Source organism: Anas acuta, chromosome 18, assembly GCF_963932015.1.
Source record: "Anas acuta chromosome 18, bAnaAcu1.1, whole genome shotgun sequence".
NCBI lineage: Eukaryota > Metazoa > Chordata > Aves > Anseriformes > Anatidae > Anas > Anas acuta.
Genome location: NC_088996.1, coordinates 6,782,456 through 6,803,709, shown reverse-complemented (window position 1 = coordinate 6,803,709; position 21,254 = coordinate 6,782,456). Strand labels below are relative to the sequence as shown.

At 37.6% G+C, this 21,254-nt stretch overlaps 1 protein-coding gene across 3 annotated transcripts in view; it reads right to left on the bottom strand.

The window, feature by feature from the left end:
• The window catches only part of SMURF2 (SMAD specific E3 ubiquitin protein ligase 2), a 65,337-nt gene that overhangs the window by 23,424 nt on the left and 20,659 nt on the right, over positions 1-21,254 (bottom strand). For all 3 annotated transcript variants that reach the window (XM_068655045.1, XM_068655046.1, XM_068655044.1), the window contains exons 2-5: positions 13,293-13,331; positions 11,570-11,678; positions 3,195-3,328; positions 1,946-2,011 (exon numbers count right to left, since the gene is read on the bottom strand). In XM_068655045.1, the coding sequence (XP_068511146.1) occupies positions 1,946-2,011; positions 3,195-3,328; positions 11,570-11,678; positions 13,293-13,331 (348 nt within the window). The remainder of the gene's footprint in view (positions 1-1,945; positions 2,012-3,194; positions 3,329-11,569; positions 11,679-13,292; positions 13,332-21,254) is intronic.

Below are 21,254 nucleotides of genomic sequence, written 5' to 3'. Positions count from 1 at the left end.
AAAATGTAAGGAGATTAACAATGACAATTTCAACAGAAGGGACAGGAGACTCTGCAGTCCTATCACACATGCATCAAATTCAAACACAGCCATGACTGAGGAAACCTTTCAGACAGTAACAGCATAAAGTAGAACATACAGATGTGTTCTAACTGTCTCTGCTGTAACCTGACAAGCTGTGTTTTTCCTAGGTTTAATGCATGACCCAGCAGCTCCTCCTAACTAGGGACGCAGCCTAAGAAGCATGCCAAATGAACAAATGCTGCTTTGGCTATACCACTTCTCATGACCACATCAGGTTAGGCCAGCTGGTCAGGCTGGTTTCTGGCCACATCACTGACAGTGAGTTATCTCTGACACATCTGAAGTGTATCGGCCATGCCCACACTGCATAGTATTTGACCCAGGTTTCCCATTTGGCATCCCAAAAGCCTTGAGAACTGTTTGTTTGTTAGCTTGTTTTGTTCTCTCTTGTTTGAAGTGCCCAAATTAAGACTTATCATTCTCAGCTTGTGACAACAAGGATGCACGTTGCATACTCTGGAGGGCAGCATGAGAGCACATCACGGTGTGAGGGTACAATCCCTGCTAGTATCATGTCTGAAGGACTGCTGTGGGCAGAGGGCATCTCTGCTGTTTGGAACAGGCCCTGGACAAGCTCCCTCCTCAGCTGTGCTCAGTCTGTTTTTAAAAAGCACTCCACAAAATAAAACAAGCAAACAACAACAACAAAAACCTAACAATAACCCAACAGAAGCAAAAAAAAAAAAAAAAAACACACACGCGCAAAAAAAAAAAAAGGATATACACAGCATGGGTGATCCAGGGACCAGCATACTGGAGCAAGCCAAAAGCCAAACTGACAACACAACACACCCTAGAAGGATGACTGTTTTATTCTTTATTCCTCTGTGCAAGCTCAAATGGAAAATTTAATGTTCAAGAATGGTCTGGAAGCGTCAGCAGTGCACTTACAGTTCCACATTTCTATCATCATTTGATCCTATTCTGCCACCTTACTCTTATGTGAACACTGTGCAAACACTTGCAGATCGGATGCTAGACAGATGATGAAAGCAACATGAAGAGAGAAAGTCTTAGATATTAACCAACAGGACTTTGAGGAAAACAAAGATATACAAAATGAAGCCCCTATTTGCCAATTGTTTTTTCAATAGCTTTCTCTGTTTGACTAAATAAGGATGATGCCTGGATACTATTTGAAATAAGAATTGAACTAAATACTGAACATACAAACTCACTTTTTAAACTCGCGTCTCCAAAGACTCTAACACCTTGCCTTAAATATAGACTTCTTATCCCGATCCACATCTTTTTGACATCTTACATTACCTGTTTGAAACACTGTCCTCTGAAACAACCAACAATGCACCAAAAGGAGGTTTATGAAGTTATTTGTGGGATGCTTATTTTTCAATTTGCCAGCTTGAAGAAGTTTTTTGTTTGTTTTTTAAAATATAATTATTTAACGTTTATGAAGTAGCACAACAACAAAGCATAGTTACCAAGACCGGTGACAGGCCTCTTAATAACCCTAAATGAACTGACCATTTTAAAAATACTCTCCTGTTACAGCAAGATGTTCTATCCTTGAACAAAACCTACAGGAACCACAGCTTTACTGGAACTCTCAATGGCCAAGACATTTGTACTCAGTATTTCCACAGGGGGTTCAGGCTTGAACTGCCACCATTGTTTAGAGTGAAATTCAACACTTTCTAAATACATTTTGTATTATATGTGTATGGTCTTAACTATCCCAACAGTTATAATTTTATACATACACACACTTTTGTCTTGAGGTCAATGGTTTTGGCACTAGACACTGAATTTAAAAAAATTGATTTCTAGGTAGTGTATTTCCACAGCTACTTTTAAGCTCTAAGTGAACTAAAAGATTAAAAGGCTACTTTTACCTACTTACCTACTATCTGTCCTCTAACAGTATCATTATCATTTGGCCCAAGTTTGCACAGATCCAATCTCTGATCTATAGAACAAAGAAAAAAGTATAAATCATACAACATTTTGCTGCTTTTGAAATACAGGCTGAAGTACCATCAGAACAAAATTCATCCTAGCATAAAATACTTAAGACTTCAAGATATGGGGGGAGCAAAGGGGAGGAAGCAGGGAAAGAAAATTAAAGATCATAAGACATCATCTTCTGTAATTCCGAAACAGAAAAAAAGATTAAAGTACGTTTTCTTCCTACTATATGAAGCTCCATCAGTTGACAGAAGTTTACATTATGCTAGTTTAGATGGCTCAAACGACTCTCCAAAAGCAACTTGAACTCTCACCCCTTGTGATATGCCACTGCCATCCCTATATGTCATCTCATACCGGTACAGCACAGACCTAGCCTACAGAATTTGTTCCACACTATGTACATAGAACTTCATAAAACCAAGCAACATGTAATGCACTGAAACGTTTATCTAGTAACAAATATTTAAAAATGAGAATTTCATTTATGATTGTCACCAGGGAGCCTGTTACTTGAAATAGAATCAGAATGCTTCTCTGCCAGCAGGTTACTTTTTTTTAAAGTGATCTTTATTGGCAACCACCAATTTCCCATCACAAATGGTGTGCCAAATTTTGTTCAGAAGTAGGTGTGCATTGTGACTGATCACTGTAAATGGCACCAATTAGGATAACAAGAAAACTTCATCGTACATATTAATTTTTTCAGGAGTAAATAGAAAGAGCTGTGTTATAAAGCACTTAACCTTTTATGACAAAACTTACTAAGTTACTTTTGAAGACCCAGACATTTTAAAATGTAACTTTTACTTCAAGAGATGCTTACCTTTTCATCTACCTCTTAATGCACCTATTTTTGAAGGTAACCTGAATCTGTCTTCCTTTAAAATTCCAACACATTTAAGTTCAGTCTTGACAATCTGCAAGCAGACTGCTGCACTGAAGTTACCACTCTCTACAGGAACGGGGCCAAGAGAATTGAAAAGCCAAAGGCAAGTTATGTTCTCTGACCTGCCCATCCTACCTACCCTCTGCCACAAAGCACTGCTATAAACTACCAAACCAATTGGAATATACAAGCTTCATAAAACAACAACAACAACTCAATTATGTGTCAATCTTCAACAATTCTGTGCATAAAAGAGGTCTGAAAGAGATGAAACAGTAGTGTTGAGCTTACTTACAACCAGTGTCTTTAAGGCGGTTGATTGCGTTTGAAAGAAGTCTCACACAACCCAGAAAACCAGCTCCCTGCTTTTTATGAATTTTCTTGTGATTCCACACGCTGATTGTTATTGAATCTGACTTCCCAATATATCTGAAAAACGTGAAGAATAGTACTGTGAGTGGCACTCATTGAATACTTTGAAGATGCTCCAGAAATCACCTTAAGGAAAAAAAAAAAAAAAAAAGATCATCAACCATTACATTAAAAATTGAACATACTGCAAGAGAGCACAACTCATCTGCACAGATAATGTACACATTTAGTGAAAGTACATCTTATGAAGGAATTTACTTGAATACAAAGTAATCTAAAATCCCACTTATGGAAGAAAGCTACCAATATCTGTTTAAAACAGTAGCATTAACAGACTCTGGACTGTCCCAGGCGAACACATCTCTTCAAGGCTGTAAGCATGCTTTGATTCATGCCTATGTTCAGCCTAACTGAAAATAATGGCGATGCTTGTGGAAGATGTAGTTATTAGCAGCGCTAGCAGGCAGAGCATTTCAAATGCCAGGGCAGAAAATAATAGTTTAGCATCCTTTTGCAGCACTCCATCTGTTGCTTCTTTTCAGGCTACTCTTCCAAGCACTGGGAATGCAACTCACCCTAGTTTCCATGCTCTTTTAAGCGCTCAAGGGAACCAGAAGGTAAAGCTATTTACACACCTGCAGTTAATGAACCTTTGGGAAGCTAGTTTAGTACTAAGAAAGCTCAAGAAAGGCCCAGTTTGAAAAATACATTACATTACAAGTGTGACTCATTTCAAAAAGTTCATGCCATACCTGTTGGGAAGTGCCATGTTCCCTTCCTACCCCCTGCTGAAATGGGAATCATGTCCTGTCAGCATTACCATGTGAATACACTGCAAAGCCTAGATCTGCATCTCACCAACTTCAGGGAACATGGACACTATAGGCTATTATATTTTTACTTTATTGCTTCAAGTTTTGCTCGTCAGAAGCAATTACTTTGTGAGCTAGTTTTGATTTTCAGAGGACAATTTCAAAGCATCTAAGATACGTCAGCCAATGCCAACATTGAATAATATAGTTATTTCAAGTTGAGGAAAATTAATTTGTAATTAAGGCTTGGGGCCTGAGAACCGTTTGTAGTCCTCCATTCCCAGATCACAGATTCTGGCCTTCTGTAATTTAGTTCCAAGAGTTTTTTTGTTTCATTTTGAAGAAAAACTAATCAAACAGTTCAATTAATTTCTATATAATTTTCCCTTGCTGACGAAGGCTTTACTGGCTTTAAAACACCTTAATATTTTCATAAAGGTACAAATGATACTGTCAAGGTTGGCAAACCAAGCAATTGAACTAGCACTCATAGTTTAAAATTGCATTTCCGATCACATAAGCTCTCAATTAACACTTCTCCCTTTTTTCCTTTATTGTATAAAACCCAAAGCAGAACTTTGACAACTTTTTTTTTTTAATCACCTACAGACAGGGACCGATCCAAGAAGTAGGAGACAGAAAAGACTAACTATAGGCACATACATGAGTTTAGTTTAAAATAACCAGTGCACAATTTATAAAAGAAAATAATAGCTTAAACAAAATCCAAGTTTTTTGGAATAGTAAGCTGATTACATAAGATATGTAAGATTTCTGGCCTTACAACCTTGACAATGCCAATTTTGCATAGAGAAACAAGAGATGAAGATGGGTATTCACGTGCACAGTTGCAGTCTACAATGTTTCATGTACTTAAAATAAATTCTTATGGAGAACAAGTTAGGTGCACTTAAAAATAAAGACTTATCATGACCTGTCTTGAATTTTCCAGTTTTCCTTGTTGCTTTAAAAAAGTCAAAGGTATATGGTTAAACACAATTTCATAACAGAACAGTTTGAATAATATGTAGAACAGCTGAATATACAACACAGTTTCCAAGAATTACTGTAACATTTCAGGGTGAGGTGCTCATGGTTGAGCTACAGACAGCAAGCCATCCGTACCAAACAGGTGAAGACTTCTACAGAACTACTAGAGCCTACTCTGTTTTTTGCACCTGAAAAACTGGCTAATTCACATTTTTAAAGGAAATAAGCAAGATGCTGAGTTTTCAAAATGAAAATGTCCTTTTTTGTTTTTTTTTCTTAAACCAAAGGAAGAAAATAAATAGTTCAGTAACTGCTAGTTGGCTTTACAGTGAAATGCTTCATCTATATTTCTGCATAATTTCAGGCATGAAAATATATGGTTGCATTTAGAGAGTGATGGTAGGACAAGTTGACATTTCCAATTCGTTTGGTGGATAAGTTACATTTGTTTTACATCATCTGGCAATAAAGTTCCAACATAAAAGCTTAGCTAGGAATTTTACTTGTTATTAAAAAAGAATGTTCCAAAAATTAAAGTGAATAAGTTAAAATAAACAATTTCATTTTATTGGATGCTTCTTTCTTCCTCCTTACACTACTTATTCAAGTTCTTGGAGGTTCTTTTTTATTATTATTTTTATTTTTTAAACTCAATCCCATCAGCAGTATCTATTTTACAGCTTAAATCCTTCAACAAAGATAATAGGATTAGCGAAGTGGAAACCTGGAAATTCAATTTCCATATACATTTTTTTAACTGCAGAGCATCTGGTCTATTTTCCTGTATTTCCTGAATCTGTAAAATTAGGGCTTTGGATAAGAATTGCGTGTTTGGAAATTTTATGAAAACTGCCTATTCTTAGCACTTTCACTTCTAGACAAAAATCAAGTAAATGCAATACTGGAAAACTCTGAAATATTTTAATCAAATTTTAAAACATAGGGACAATTGTTAATTTGTCATCTTTGCTAGGGTAGTATTGCCTTCTGATCCACTATATCACACTCAGGAAGGTTTGGTATCAAGCAACTTTTCAGCCCCATGGCATTATACACATTTTCCCTGAAGAGTTCAGCTTGGTAGAAAAGCAGAATGAAGAAAGTGGAAAAAAATTACCGCTGAAAAAACACATCTCTTCCTGATCACAAGCCAGATGTACTCCCTCCAGAAAGAGAAAAATGCAACATCAAGAGGTATGAACTCAGGCTTGGAAGCCAGGAATTCCCTATTTCTAATCCATGCTGTCACATAGACTCTTTTTTACGACCTGGACAATTTATTTAGTTCGTTTCTCCATTTTCCTATTTATATATTGAATATATATATGCATATATATGTATATATATGCATATATATATTCAATATAATGGTAGTGTTATGCTTTGAGGTATCAGCTGTTTTCAGACTAGAGAAGAAGGAGCAGAACAAAAAATATCATCCCCATTTTTTCCTCTTCTCCCCACCCTGACATAGCTCTCATCTCTGGGAGTAGCTGAGGGGTATTTTGAGTCTGCAGGATGATGAAAAGAGCACCAAGCCAGGGGCTGTGGCTTAACACAGGAATACAGCACACACATGTGGCACTGGCTGGCTGCTCCATTCTCCTCCCCAGTACTTCCCAGCCCAAATTAAACCTAAAAGACACTGTAAAATCTAGGATCGTTAGCAATAACTAAGCAGCTGCAAAGCAAAGTTGGACGGTAGGGAAGTGTGGTGATTCTGCCAGGGCACTGTAGCGGCTTGAGAAGGCAAAGGCACCACACAGCACTAGAACCTGCAGCGAGGAGATTTTGGGAAGCTGCAGAAGCCGGGTGAGGTTACAGCAAACCAATTGCATCTGAGAGGCGTAACAAGGAAGTAAAGCCATGGGTCCTTCCTGGAGCCTGGGGGTGCAGATTGGCAGGTCACAGAGTAAAGATGGGACCAGGAACTAGGTTTCGGTGGAGATTTCAGATCCTTTAAGAGGTAAATAGATGTTACGACTTGCTATACCTTAAAGGCAGAGGCTGAGAGGGAGGGCTAGAACAGGCTAGAGAGCACAGGTGAGCGTGGGAAGGCTGTAGGAGAGATCAACACTATGACAGAAAGGAAGAAAGGGGAAGGAAGAGAAAAAGGCTATTTAGTAAGTTTCTAAACTACTGGTTTAGACAGTGGTTAAACGCTTTGGAAGCAAGAAGACCTGTAAATGCATTAAGTCTGGTTATCCAAAGCTTTGAGCAAAGGCCTGAACAACAGGGAAAACACAAACAAGACTGAAAATAAGGAAGGGGAATACATCCAGGGCAAGCATGGTATTTTACTGACATTAAACTGCATCCAGACAGCAACTATTTGGCAATCTCTTTCTGGACAGCCTCCCAGATTTCCCCCTCTACACATACCCATCTAGACTGAAGAATCTAAGCAACTAATTCAGCTGCTTCCTTTCACACTAAAATCTGAATTAAGGGCCACGTAAGGCAAAAACAAACCCTTTTTTGTTCTTTACAACACCACAGAAATACATATTTTTTAAAATCTTATACAGAGTATCTATTATGCTGAATCAGGTTAACAAAACAAAAATTCTCTTTGAATTAGCCACCTAACTCAGACATTATCCCGTAAATATACCACAACAGATCCATCTTACTGTGCCATTTACATGATACACAAGATTAATTAGCCACAGTGTTAGCCTGTGAAACAATTCCTAGACTGGGGACACTTCAATCAGTCCAACATGGCTAAGAGACAGTTTTCCTGCACATAAGTCTATTACAATCTATTAAAGAACAGCAAAATTCTTCATGGTTGGAAAAAAAAAAAAGCAATTAAATCTATATAACTCCCCTTCCTTTGGTGGATTTCCTACACTTTGTGGTGATAGTAGCAAGCAGGCATTCTGCCACCGAGACTCTATCGGTTATGCTTGGTGGGCGAAGTATTTCCTGTAAGAGTGGAAGTGTCGTAAGTCAGGCTAGTGTTCCCATGCAATGGTGTGTTGTTAGGGTATATATTACAAAGTTGTAAAAGTTGTAAAATATATGATTATTTTTAAAGAAAGGGAATATTAAGTCTGTAGGCTATGAGGTCTGCCATCAGGTGTTTAGCAGTAGGATGGTAACTATTACTTTTTTTTTTTTTTCTCTCCAAAAGGAGAAGTTCGTTATCTTATTATTTGGTTCAGATAATAAGTTCAATTGAGACCTGACACTAGGTATGTTACAGTAAAACGTTATCCTAAAATAAAAGCCAAACAGTGACTGGCAGACAGATTGTTGTATTAAAGACAAGTGATCGTCTCTTGCTGTTTCAAATAGGAATTGAAGATTAGGGAACTGGTGCTTATAAATGGAAATACATTTCCATAGAGTTAAGCAAGGAATGACAGGTAAGACAATAAGATGGGATAAACGATAATAAAGAAAATTTTGAGAAGGAGGGGCTTATTTGAAAATTACAAGGCTTGCCAGAACACTGAATTGTAGTTTCGATTAGAAATGCTCTGTATACTTCCGTGTCATTAAGAAATTCAGCTGCTAGAATCAAGCACAGTAGTTATCCCTAGAGATCAGATAACTTATATTGAAAATAACATCCTAGATTAGGAAAATGTAGTTTTTTATTATGGATACTCTTCCTTAAAAAGGAAAGTTTTGCACAGGTGCAAATTCCTTATGACAATCCATCAAGACCTCCATCCCCCAAATCTCATAAAAATACAAGCTAGGTATAGTGAAAGAGATCTGTATCTGATTAAAAGCAATTTATCCCCAGTCTCCCTGAACAAAAACACAAATGAGTCAGAACACTCGTGAAGAATGAAAAGAAGGTCTAAGAACCTTTATGAAAAAATGATCATTTTAAGTAACATGCAATTAATTTTACATGCTGAGACACTGAGATACCCCCAAATCTGCCTCAACAAAATTTTCTGCCAGAATCCCCTATTCTGTTTTGTGTAAAACGATACAATCAGTCTTGCTTCAAAGCTAAGACAACTACAGTATTCAGATACAAGTATGATTTGTTCTATAAAACAATGTAAAAATACCTTCTATTCATCTTTCCTTGAAAATTATAACCAGAAAGGATTTTTTTCCAAAAGATTTTACTATCTTTTCCATTACTGTCATTGCATATTAACATCCTCCCTTGTTTCCCACGTCCTCTGCTCCTCCTCCTTTCTAAAAGGTACCCAAGTCTCCAAATCATGAGAATGTGGAGCATTTAAAAGCCCTCATAACCCATTCCTGTCAACTGCTCATTGGCATTGCTACCACAGCACTTCAAACATGAAGTAACAGCTGGCAGATACTGCGGGAGAAGTGGGGAACTGCTGACAGTTTCAACATAGAACTTAGCAGCAGATAACCACAGAATTAAGGTCCATCATTCCTCCTTCGCAAGCAACCCTTCACAAGCTATCCAGAGGTTACAGGAAGGCTTTACACATAAAGACTCCATCATATTGACAGCACTTTCCTTTCCATCTTACTCTCCTTTTAACCCTGTAAAGCTATGCATTAATACTCATTAATGGGCCCACCTAGCTAAACAACAATAAAAGCATATGCTCGCTTTTCGGTGATTTTTCTTTAGACTAGATTTAGTATGATTCTGTCGACTCCAGCTCCTGTGAGCAGCAGACCATCAGTGACAGTCAAGGAATGCAGCTTGTGGTTCAGCTTCATCCAGGGAGATCCAGTGCAGAGATGCTTGATGCTGGAAGCCAAAGCACAGCAAGTGGAGATGACCGAGAGATTTACCTCAAGAATTTGCTCCTGATGCAAGTTAATACAGTAGCACAAACACACTGCTGCTGACCCAACACAGCTGGTTTAATTGGCAAAAAATTATACACACAACTTCCCCCATCCAACTGCCTTCTTGGGGGTTACGTAAATTGAATCCATTTACCCAGAAGTCAGACAGAGCCAGTGCAAGGGATGCTGCATGCGCATATGCAGTAAATTGGGAAAGAAGGTGAAAAGGGACAGAAAAAAAGCCTTCCAATACAGGGGGCAGCAGGCTGCAAGATCAGGGCAATCTACTCTAGAAATTCACCGTAAATAAAAGTCACTGTGCAGACTGTTAACTACTGTTGAAAAAGATCAAGCTAAATCTTCACAAATGGATGGCCAGTCTTGGAGAGGGTGTGGCAGGACAGAGGTCTGAAATCTGCATGCATATGTCTTCAGGTAAATTCTATACAAATCAGCATTTAGGTTTAGTAACACATAAAAAGAGGTTTAAGAGGTTTAGCAACATATAAAAACAAAGTAACTTAGAAGTCTTTATGAAAAAGAACCATGACTTATGTGATCTTAAACTGATTTTATAAATCCATTTTTCTGATCAATCTGAGTTATGGTCTCATTCAAAATCCAATATTGGAGTGAGTTTCAACAATAAAGATATAATTCAGAGCTTTCCTCGGTGAAAGTTCTGTTATTTCACTAAACTGCCAATGGTATTTTGTTTAGTACTAATGAAAATGTTTTGTGTCCTGCACTGAATTAGGAGAAGTGACTTCACCCATTTAGTCTTGGATACTCAACTGCAGTCTTCCACATTCTGCTGAAAGACCTATCAAGCTGCTTCTCTCCATTGGGAAAAACAGGGACAGGCAATTCCCTGTGTACTAATACTTGATTTAACATAGGTTTGCTGATGTCCAAAGCTAACCTTTAAAACAGATATGTTGCTGTACTACGAAACTGGGTTACCACTGTATAAACCCTTCATATAAATATGCTCAAACAATTTCTAATATAAATACAGAACGGAGCGATGTAAGGAAAAAAAATAGATCTGAACAATGCCTTAGAAAGAAAGAAGGACACAATGAGGTGAAACTGTTCACTTCTTTTCCTCATCTTTTGTACCAAGGAAAAATAGAAAGATACAAGGATATATGGACAGGGAAAATAAATCATGGATGAACACAGAGAAACCTACATAAAAAAATGAAAGCTTTAACAATCATATTGTATGGAATATTTTATGCTTTAGAAAAACGAAGGAAAAACATGACATATACATGCTATACTGATTATATTGCTCAACAGCACTGAAAGATGATCGAGAGATCATGACACAAGAATTTAGAGTGAAAGAACATTTGAGACAGAAAATGATATAAAAGAGAAAAAACTGTCGAGGCAGACTGACGGAAAGACACTGTAATACTACGAGACCAGAACATGAATTGAAGAACAGTCTGAGAGAAATACTGTCAATTACTTATTTCATTTTAGAGAGGTGTCAGTATGAAAATATTGCAATAAAATAATGCTTTAGTACACGTAAGGCATGCTGCAGACATCCCTAGAAAATCAAGTACCATGTTTACATTTTGAAGGAAATGAGAAAGTGGAATTTTCATGCAAACTAATAAACTCTGGGACATTTTCCAAGCTGTAAATAGGTCAGCATTATGAATATTGGAAAATTTCTGTGTACTTTAGAGGATTGTACTTCAAACCTTTGGCTATCACTGTTACCACCTACAGGTCATAATGCTGATTCCATTTTGGATCAAGTGTATTCTTCACAGTATCTGTAGAATGGCATTGGCCAGATCCGTCCACCACAACTTTAGCAAATGGATCAGGAAGTCCTAAGAGAAAGGAAAGAAAAAAAAAATTAGCAAACAGATCAGAATGCTTTAGACTCCTAAATCATTGCACTTTCAAAAAAATTAAAAATATATATTTGAAGATGGCTTTTATTATGAGTCATATTTCATGAATGGGTTATAACAGAATTAAATTATGTATAAAGCATGGGAAAAGGCTAAATTAGCAAGTTATTCCATACAACTTTTTCTTGGTCTGTATCACTAAGTTGAATGTTTAGAGCAGGCGGTGGGTGGATGATCCTCCCATAAAGCCCCCAAACACCTTAATTTTCTTAATTCAGAATTGAGTATGTTTTCAGTATATGGAGAATTCAGCAAAAGGCTTGGAAAACAGAACTGAATTCTTTCATTTTTTAAGGTTAATTGTAATCGATATTTTAGTAGTTACTTGTATTAATGGAAACTACCTATAGCAATTCACACTTCTGAGGTCTACTTTGTTTTCTACTTCATTTTATCTTATCTTAGTGCCTTAGAAAAACTTACAAAAAGCTCAGTTGCTAACAAAACTCCATGAAAAAATTTGTGCTGGACTACGCAGCTGAGGATGGGAAAGAAGCAGGACCAGTGCAGCAGTCTATAATTAGCTCTACTGCAACTGCAGTCCAAAGCTCTTAACTGCCCCTGAAAGAGATGGTCCCACCACTAATGCCTTTTGCCCTCATACTAATTCTTGTCCTCATCTGCATGCTCAGTGAGTCAGCTGCAGTGGTGAAACATTATTGACGTTTTCTGCAGCGTAAGGTTTGCACCAGCACTGCTTCCTTGGGTGACTCAGGATAGAGCCAGTCAAGCACCACCATCCCAAGGCTGCTGCCAGCCAAGGCAGGTGGAGATAAAGGCAATACATGTGGGGCAGGGAAGGACAGGACCTTGTTGGGTATGTGCTGCCAACTGTACAAAACTGCAGCACAGATTGCACGTTGGGTTGGTTTTAGGCATTATTAAACTGTTCAACAACTAAAACTTATGATCAACAACAAAAAAATCAGATATTAGGCAAGGTTCGTAAGCATCATAAGCTACAATATAATTGTGTCATCCTTCTTCGAGGTTTTTCAAAGTTCAGGTCTGATCTTTTGAATTCTCCTACTTCCAAATGGAGGGCAGCAGGCAGGTGATATGTGCACATATGCCCACATAGCCAGTAACATTCCTTTCTGCCTCTTTCATCCCCCTTATTAATTAAAATATAATTTTGGAGTACATAAGTATTATGACATGATCATTAATAATGGAGATGTTCTTATGTCTGCTGGACAGAAAGTTCTTATGAAAAACATTTTAATAAGTACAAGGCATTAATGCTGAAAAGCATGTCATTTGTGTGAGAGTAAATTTGTTTCCCACTCCCATCAAAAACAGAGGGGAGCAAGGAAAGGAGACAGCGTATTTTGTTTTTAATTACCATCATGAATGTCATGAGTGTCACCTAAGAAGAAATTAAAAGCACTGAAATAAAATGTTCCAAAACCTCAGAGCCCCCAACCCATGCTAATGCAACCATCCTAATACATGTGCAAACAGGGATTTACAGAGCTTGCATAATATTTATCCCAACTATAAACATATAAAACTTTAACAGCTACTTACGGAAAAAGTCCTTTTTCACCAAGTTTTTTGCACACAGTACTGTAGAAAAACAAGAAATGCAAAATGAAGTTACTGGTCATTAACAACAAGGTTAATTTACCTGTGTGGTATTCCAGAAAATCCTGCTCAAAAACCCATGAATGAACATAAATGAATTGTGCTCCTACATCATTTGTATTATCATGTAAAATGATTCCTGAAAGCAGAGCCAGAAGTGTAATCTCTTTTGGCAGTTTACCTTTAGGTAGATTACAGTAGAAGTGATATGGCAGCATTTCCTCAAGCAGTAGGTTTCACATGCGTTTTTTTCCACTACTGCCAACTTTAGCTGTTACTCTGTTTGCTTATTTAGTGAGCCAGACTATTTCTAACTACCTCACCACATGGTGGCATGAACAATTGTTCCAGTAGAATTAGTGATGTTTCACATTCAGGGTCTTATGTTCTGTTCTACAGAACAAGAAAAGCTTTCCAACCACAAAGAATAGTGCACTAGGCGGTCTAAGCTTTTCTGCTATCCTACATTGAAAATAACTAAAATTTTTTACCTGAAAAACACTGGGGTAGAGTAGACTAACTTCTAACACCAGAGTTTTGATGGCTCCAAAGATATGCTTTATTTTTGTAGAAGCTGAAAATTGTTCCAGGCTTTTTTGATTAAAATAAAAAGAAGGAATATTTGTATTTGTCCACCAAAAACACCAAGGGAAAAATAAGAATGAAGTAAATAAAAGTTGGGGAAAAAAGGAGGAGGGGATAGGTTTCATATAAAGATGCCAAAGTACACAAAAAGACTTCTCAGAAAATGCATTGCTGTTCAACTACATATTCTTATCTATTACTGCAGGTACTAAGCAGGAACTATTAGATTTCCCTTTAAAACACTGAAGCATTTATTGGTAATGCAGAAAGATTCTCAGATATAGAATGGAAGCATGAATTCCCACAGCTAGTAGAAAAAGAAGATAGAGGTACTTTGTTGTAATCAATGCCGTAGAAGACTCTTCAGTATCAGATTCCTTTGGATATTTTTTCTGTGAGATCTCCAATAGTAATTACTACCAGGAAAAGCAAAGACAGAAGAGAGCATCCAGCAAGTACATCCCACAGACACTACCTCAAAACAGTCAGGCTTTGCACTACTGAATATCCTTAATGAGATACTGCAGAACACGTGATTTTCCATTTTTTTCACGGTATTTTGCCAAATAAAAGCAAGCAAAGATAGTCCACGAACACTGTCACAAAGATTTCCAAAGTCAGGGCAGAGAAGCACCATCCCAAATAGTTTTGTATGCTAGCCCAGTCCAAGTTATGTATTATTCTAAATCAATGGAATGACTGCTTTCCCAATTCTCATGTGGCCATGTTCATGAAGATTTTGATTTTAGTGAAAGCGCTTTCCAGGCAAATTCACCACTGTAAAATCTAACTAAAACTCTACTCAGGTCTAACAAGTCTTGGTCCTCCATAAAACAGAAAGTTATACTCATTAACAACTACAGGTAATCATAAAACAATGCATTAACATATACGTAGAAAAGGCATATATGTATAAGCTCCCAGAAAAGTTTCAGTGAATTAATTGCAGGCAACAGAGTCCTAATAACAATACTGTTAATGCGTGAGAAAATTGCCTGGTACCAGGCTGTTAGTTGTTTCTTTGTAAGGAATGAAAAAGGTCAAGAAATAATTTCTCTCAATTCAAAGACCCAATGAGAATTCCAAATCGTAGCTGCACTTAAGGATTTTCAGCCAATAATTTGACTGTAAATGGTCAACAGTGGTAAAACACTAATAATGCACCCAGCATTTTAGGTATTTCTGATACCTGGAGATCAAGCATGTATAGCAAACAGACTGTCTCATCACAGTCCACTCCACAAAACATTCAAATAAAATCCTTAGGATCATGTAATAAAATCCACTAGAGACCTCCAGATGCCCAGCAATTTGAGAACTAATTAATCCATATACAATTCACAACTTAACAGATATTTATGGAAACAGGTAATAACAGAAACTTTGAAAAATGCTTCTGCAGTTCCTTAAGATTTTATTACAACAGGAATATCCCTGGCTTGACAGCTAGCTGTCAGCTAACACCACTCACCCAAGAACAGAAAGAGATTATTATCTAGCAGCCATCTTTCATTTAGAGGTAAAAAAAAAAAAAAAAAAAAAAAAAATTCAAATAAACCAGATGCTTGTATAGATGGCCACTTCCTTAAATATCTCAAAAACAAACAAACAAAAAATAAAAAACAAACTATTATTTGCACAATTTCATCCATTATAAAATATGGGAACTGCCAAATGAAGCTGAAGCTTTTAAACCTGACAGTTCAGGCAGAATTCATCTACAACACAGCAGGCCAGACAGTATGCTCCTGAAATTGTGTAATGTCAAAAATAAAAGAGGTTTCACTAGTCTTTTCAGAAAGAAATCATAAAGTTAATTCATTATGAAAACTTCCTTTCAAAATATTAATCAAGTCTGTCACTGCAATTTAACCAAAGTCTCATGTTGCACAATACACAAACTAGTAGCTGTTTCCCCAACAATTAGCCACTAGTGGACAAATTAATACTTTTGTCTCGAGATTTCTCCTTCTAGTAACCACATTTAAGGACAGTCAGATGTCATCCAATTCCGGCTTTGTCAGGTTAACAAAACAGGAGAGACGCTGGGAAATCATCTATTAAGAACAGCCTCTCTGCCAGGTATTTCTAAGTAAAAAAAGCTCAGATCCCAGGAGCATAACCTCAATTCTAGATGAAATGATCTTTTTCCACACACAGCTCTAATCTATCTCAGGACTTTTTTGCACAAAACTTTTCCCACTGACTGGAAAAGTACCACAGTTTATGTTCCATTTTTCTAACAGTTTCAACACTATTAGATCTATTCTCAATACTCTGATAACCAACTGATTAATAGTTCCTTTAGAGTAAGAACTAAGGAAGTTTGGTTTCCTATGGATTTATGTTTTATGGTTGACTGAAAGCTACAGCTGAAGCTTTTCCCACCGGTTGGGCCTTTACACGGACACTCTCCCACGCAGGCTCTCCAGTGGTCTAGCAACACCTGATCTCTCCCTGAAGTTTGTGCCTCTCATTTCAGGTCACTGCTAAGGCTCTCCTCCTTATCCAGGCAGCAATTCTCATAAAACTCATGGGGCTTAATTATCTTTGAGATTCTATCCTACGTCAGATTTGAGCCAAACATTCAAAAAAACAGAAAGAACCAGAGCGAGATCATTTTTTCCCTGACAAAGCCAAGTCAAAATGCTGATGATTCTGGAACCAAAGCCACATCATTACCAGACCTATGTGGTTGTACCATTAACAGATCCTCTAGAGGCGCACAAGGCCACAGAAGGATGTTATTTGTTCTAAAACAAACATGTACAAATAACATTTTTATTATTTTTTTTTCCTAAACCAAAAAAAAATGTTGAGCTATTTAAACTTGCACTGAAGGATTTCAGAAACTAGAAAACAAATCAGCGCCTGGATATCCTGGCATTGGTTTGAAAAAAAAAGAGGGAGGGAGGAGCATTGTACTGTAAGTACATCATCAAAAGACATTAATGGTTTCTAGTACACATAAGGAGATAAAGCATTTATTACAAAATATCAGTGACTCAGTAGATATCTATGCTTTATATTTATTACAGACTTCCTGGGTAGTCTACAGAGAACATTAGTATTCCAATACAAAGACACAATGTACACGTGCCAAGACAAACACACACATCAATTTTACATACTATACGTTCATTAAATATCTTTCTATCATGCCTTATGATCTCATTCTAACATGTGCTACTCAGGTCAGCTCACAGAAACATTAAGAAAGCAAAATGGTATAAACCACACAGTCTCCTTCCATGACAGCTTTGCTATGCGCAGGTCTCAAATGCTGAAAAATAGGAATTAAATGAATCACGTTTGCCAATTTCTTTCTTCCGATTACTCCAAGGACTGACAAAGAAAGGTTTACTGATTATTTTACTATTGCAACTAAATGGAAAATATTTAATACATCCAAACTTTTGTAATCTAATTCACATATTAGCAATTAAAATTTATGTGCTATTAAGCAGCCATCATTATTGAAAATTTGATTTTTTTTTAGAAAGATAAATATCATTTTCTGAACTCTTCTCCCTCAGTAATCAGCAAAAAAAAGTAACTTGTTACAACCGTTTTTTTTACTTTGGAATTGTATTTACAGGCAAATCAAACTTCTCATGACTTCAAACAGCTGTTATGGAAGCTATCCTATGCCACACACTAACATTTTATTTAAATACTAAAAATTATGTTTATTTCAGAACAGTAAATATATATAATGCAAGGTCTCCATACTTAAAGCACAGGAAAATAAGAAAGCAGGGGAAAAATGCATTTGAAAACACACAGAATGAGAACAAGTGGAAAACAAGAGAGATCATCGGATTTCACAGAATCAACGCATCTTGGAAATGATCTAAGGGTTTTCAATGATCCCAACCACCTTCAAAAGTAAGACAACAGATCTCAGTTGAGTCTGGAGGAAGGCAGACAATAATGCTAACCTAGGGCCAGGAGCAACGGGTGAAAATGTGCAAGGCTGAAGGAGCCCAACTTGGATCAGCTGCAGCCGCCACCTGCAACATCTGAGCACTGATGGGCACTTAAACATAGAGACCTGGTACTCAATCCTCATGGGCATATCCAGCCTGTACCAAACTGTTTATGCAATCTGTATCAAACTCTTTACATCCACATTTCCTCACACCTGCAAAATAGGAATACTAATACTGTACCTCATAGGTACAACATGTTTTATTGGTATGCTCTTACTCTCATCTGTTAGAATGCATCTCCTGATTTATGACAAATTAAAAAGGATTGAATAAGTGTTTGTACCCAGCAATGAGTATCTAAGGACTACAGATATAACTCAGCACAACAGAAATACAGATTACCAAAAAAAGTATTAAAAATTAATATTTCTTAAGCTATCCTGTAAAGTTAGTAACTTTAAATGTGTGTATCTAATACTTTGAAGGGAAGATACGAGAAGAAAGGTAAGAAAATAAAAGTAATCAAATGTCAAATGAACTGAGCACACAGGCTGAAGCAGCAGAAGGAAACACACAATCAACACATTTACAATTCAGTACGTGACTTAATAAGAAAACAACCCCCATCTCATGTCAGGCATTCGCAAGCAACCAATATTGTGTCAACGGACAGCCCGGGGTTTACAGGAGGAAGAAAAGGAGCGGGTCCAAAAGTTAAGATTGTGTTTACTGATCTTCTGGCTTTTCAGTGTCATCACCACAGAGAAACTGATTCAGCCTTCTGAATCCAACCAGCCGTCTTAGCATTACATTTTTGTTGTTGTTGTTTCACCCAAGGGTTTTTCTCCCCCAAAAAGCGCTTGTTCCAGAGCATATGGAACACACGGGACAGTGAGCAGAAAGGCAGGCTGCCTATCAATTTTTACCACAACAGCTCATTTTGAAGACAAGTCTTTCTTCCCTCTACAGAAACACCATCTTTTAATGAAAGCCATTAGCATTGCTTTTTGTGATCAGATCCCTGTTGTTTGCATGTAATACGCACTGCAATACAATCACTAAAATAAGTCCCAGCTGTAGAAACACAATGCTGTGCTGTTGCTAATGCGTGTTGTACTGATAATGAATGGTCGTCTATGCTTTAATCTGAATAAAGCTCCCAACTGCTCTGTCTCTTCTTGCCAAAAATTCCCCTTCCTCCTCCAGACTGTGGTTGCATTCCAATTACACTGCTGATTGGAATGAGCCTGGCTGGGGGGGAGGAGAGGGAGGGACACAACCGAGCACACGCACGCCCCTCCTGGCTTTCAGATTGCTGCCCCTGGGACCCAGACACTGTTTGGGGTGTTCTGAACCTATGGCTGACATTGCATGCCTTCCTCCATAGTGCATAAAACTCTTCAAAAGTTTGTTTTCTTAAATAAAAAAACATTTGAGAGGGGCAAATGATACACCATGCACAGGTTCCAGCAGCATAGCTCAATACTTTAAACATTTCTAACAAATTCCTACTGTTTTCATCCACTGTTGGCATGCTGCTGAGCAACTTATATTTTTCTGCTTGCACTCCCTCCTTGGACCTGCCTGAATTCCCACATGGGAAGATATAAAACAGGAGGTCTTTGACTAGTCATTGAACAAAGAGAGCTGTAAATAACGCCATACAGATTTACAAATACTGCTGTTCAAGTAATAACTTTCTCAATTAAAGTTTTAAAATAATATTGTTTATCCCAACTATTCACATTAAGTTTTATTTTACAATTATTCTGAGGATTTTTTTTTATTTTTCACGTCCGATTTTCATTTCCTTTGAAAGGTGTTTTTTTTTTCCCTGCAGCTGAACAAGCTAAATGAACATGATCATAAAGTAAGAATTTACTTTTAAGTTAATGAAATTTGTGCATTTTAATAAGATGACAATTTATTATCATCAAGAAAGGGCACACAAATATACATAAATGTAACAAATGTGTGCTTTACAGGTGCACAGGGGTTCTGAGTTAAGAAGGTACTGAAACATGAAATACCTAAGAGCACAGCAGCTGACTATTATTCTAACCATGATCACTATTTGACACGAGCTGGAAGGTTTCATGTTGCACCTAACAATCAAGAGGGCTGCAGCTGTTCCTCTCTCAAATCAGGTCTAGCAATTGTATGGATGCAAGGTAGATCAGGAAGCTGAACTGGCTTAACAGAAAGTTAGCCCTCTGGGGAGGTGGATTCATTTTCCATTGGCTCCAAGAGCTGCGCTGCCTTATCCCGCAGCCGCGCCATCAGTAGAGCTAATGCAAAGGAAGTAGCAGAAGCATGTGGCTGCAGAGGAGGTAAGGAGAGACCAAACTACCTTTCTGACAGCAACTTGCAGTTGTCCTGTAAAAATGCACTCCATACCAGTCAGTATTGCAGCTCTAAAACTGAAACAGTACACCTCCATATTTTTCATTTTAATATAGACCGATAGTTTTCCTCCTGCCTCTGCTGTGCAGTTCCAGACATTTATTAAAAAATATATATAAACATATTTTTCCATTAGGATATCAAAATAACTACCTAACACCCTCCAGGCTTTCAGAGAAACAAATTGAATCTTAAAAATTCAGATTAAGTTTTATTTTATTTTTTTATTTCCTAAAGCACACAGAAGCAACAGAATCCAAGCACTGAACAAAGTATTTCTCTTGAAAGCATACACGCTTTATTGCTTTAAGGGTGCTCCAATTTTACATCTTAGCAGCTTCTCTTTTGAAGTCTCACAAATCACTAGAAATTAAGAACAATCTACCAAGCACTAAACAAGAATCAGCACCAAGTATATATAAACACAGAGGCTGGCATGCCCTTCCTAAAAAGGTTTAACTACTTTTTCCCCATACTTAACCGGAAATCCAGTGCTACCCCAATGAAAACTCCTAACACCATCCTCTGAAGATGTGAGCGAGCTGAAAGGGTCACCCCGGTTCTGTTCTGTCTCAGGGAGCAGTACGGAGGCAGCACATGCTGACACAAAGGTGCCAAACAACATGAAGAGGGAAGTCCAGCTCAGCTGGGACAAACTGGTGATGATTTCAGACATACCCTACTCCATTAAATTAGATGGGAACCCTGCACCAGGGAAGACCAGCATGAGCACTACCTTGTCTTCCTAAAGCAGAAACAGCCAGGTGAACCTCAAATCACCATCACTGTTTCATCTGCATTTCTTTTACTGCTGTGAATTAGGAAATGCATACCAGACACCCTTCTGCCCCCAGAGCTACAGCAGCCAGGACAACTTGGAAGGGTGTTAGCTTCTTCAACTGGCACGGTTACCTAGAGAGCTAACATCTGGCCATAGGCTTACCACATTCGCTTCCACTTCATACTGGTGGAAAACTAATTTCCA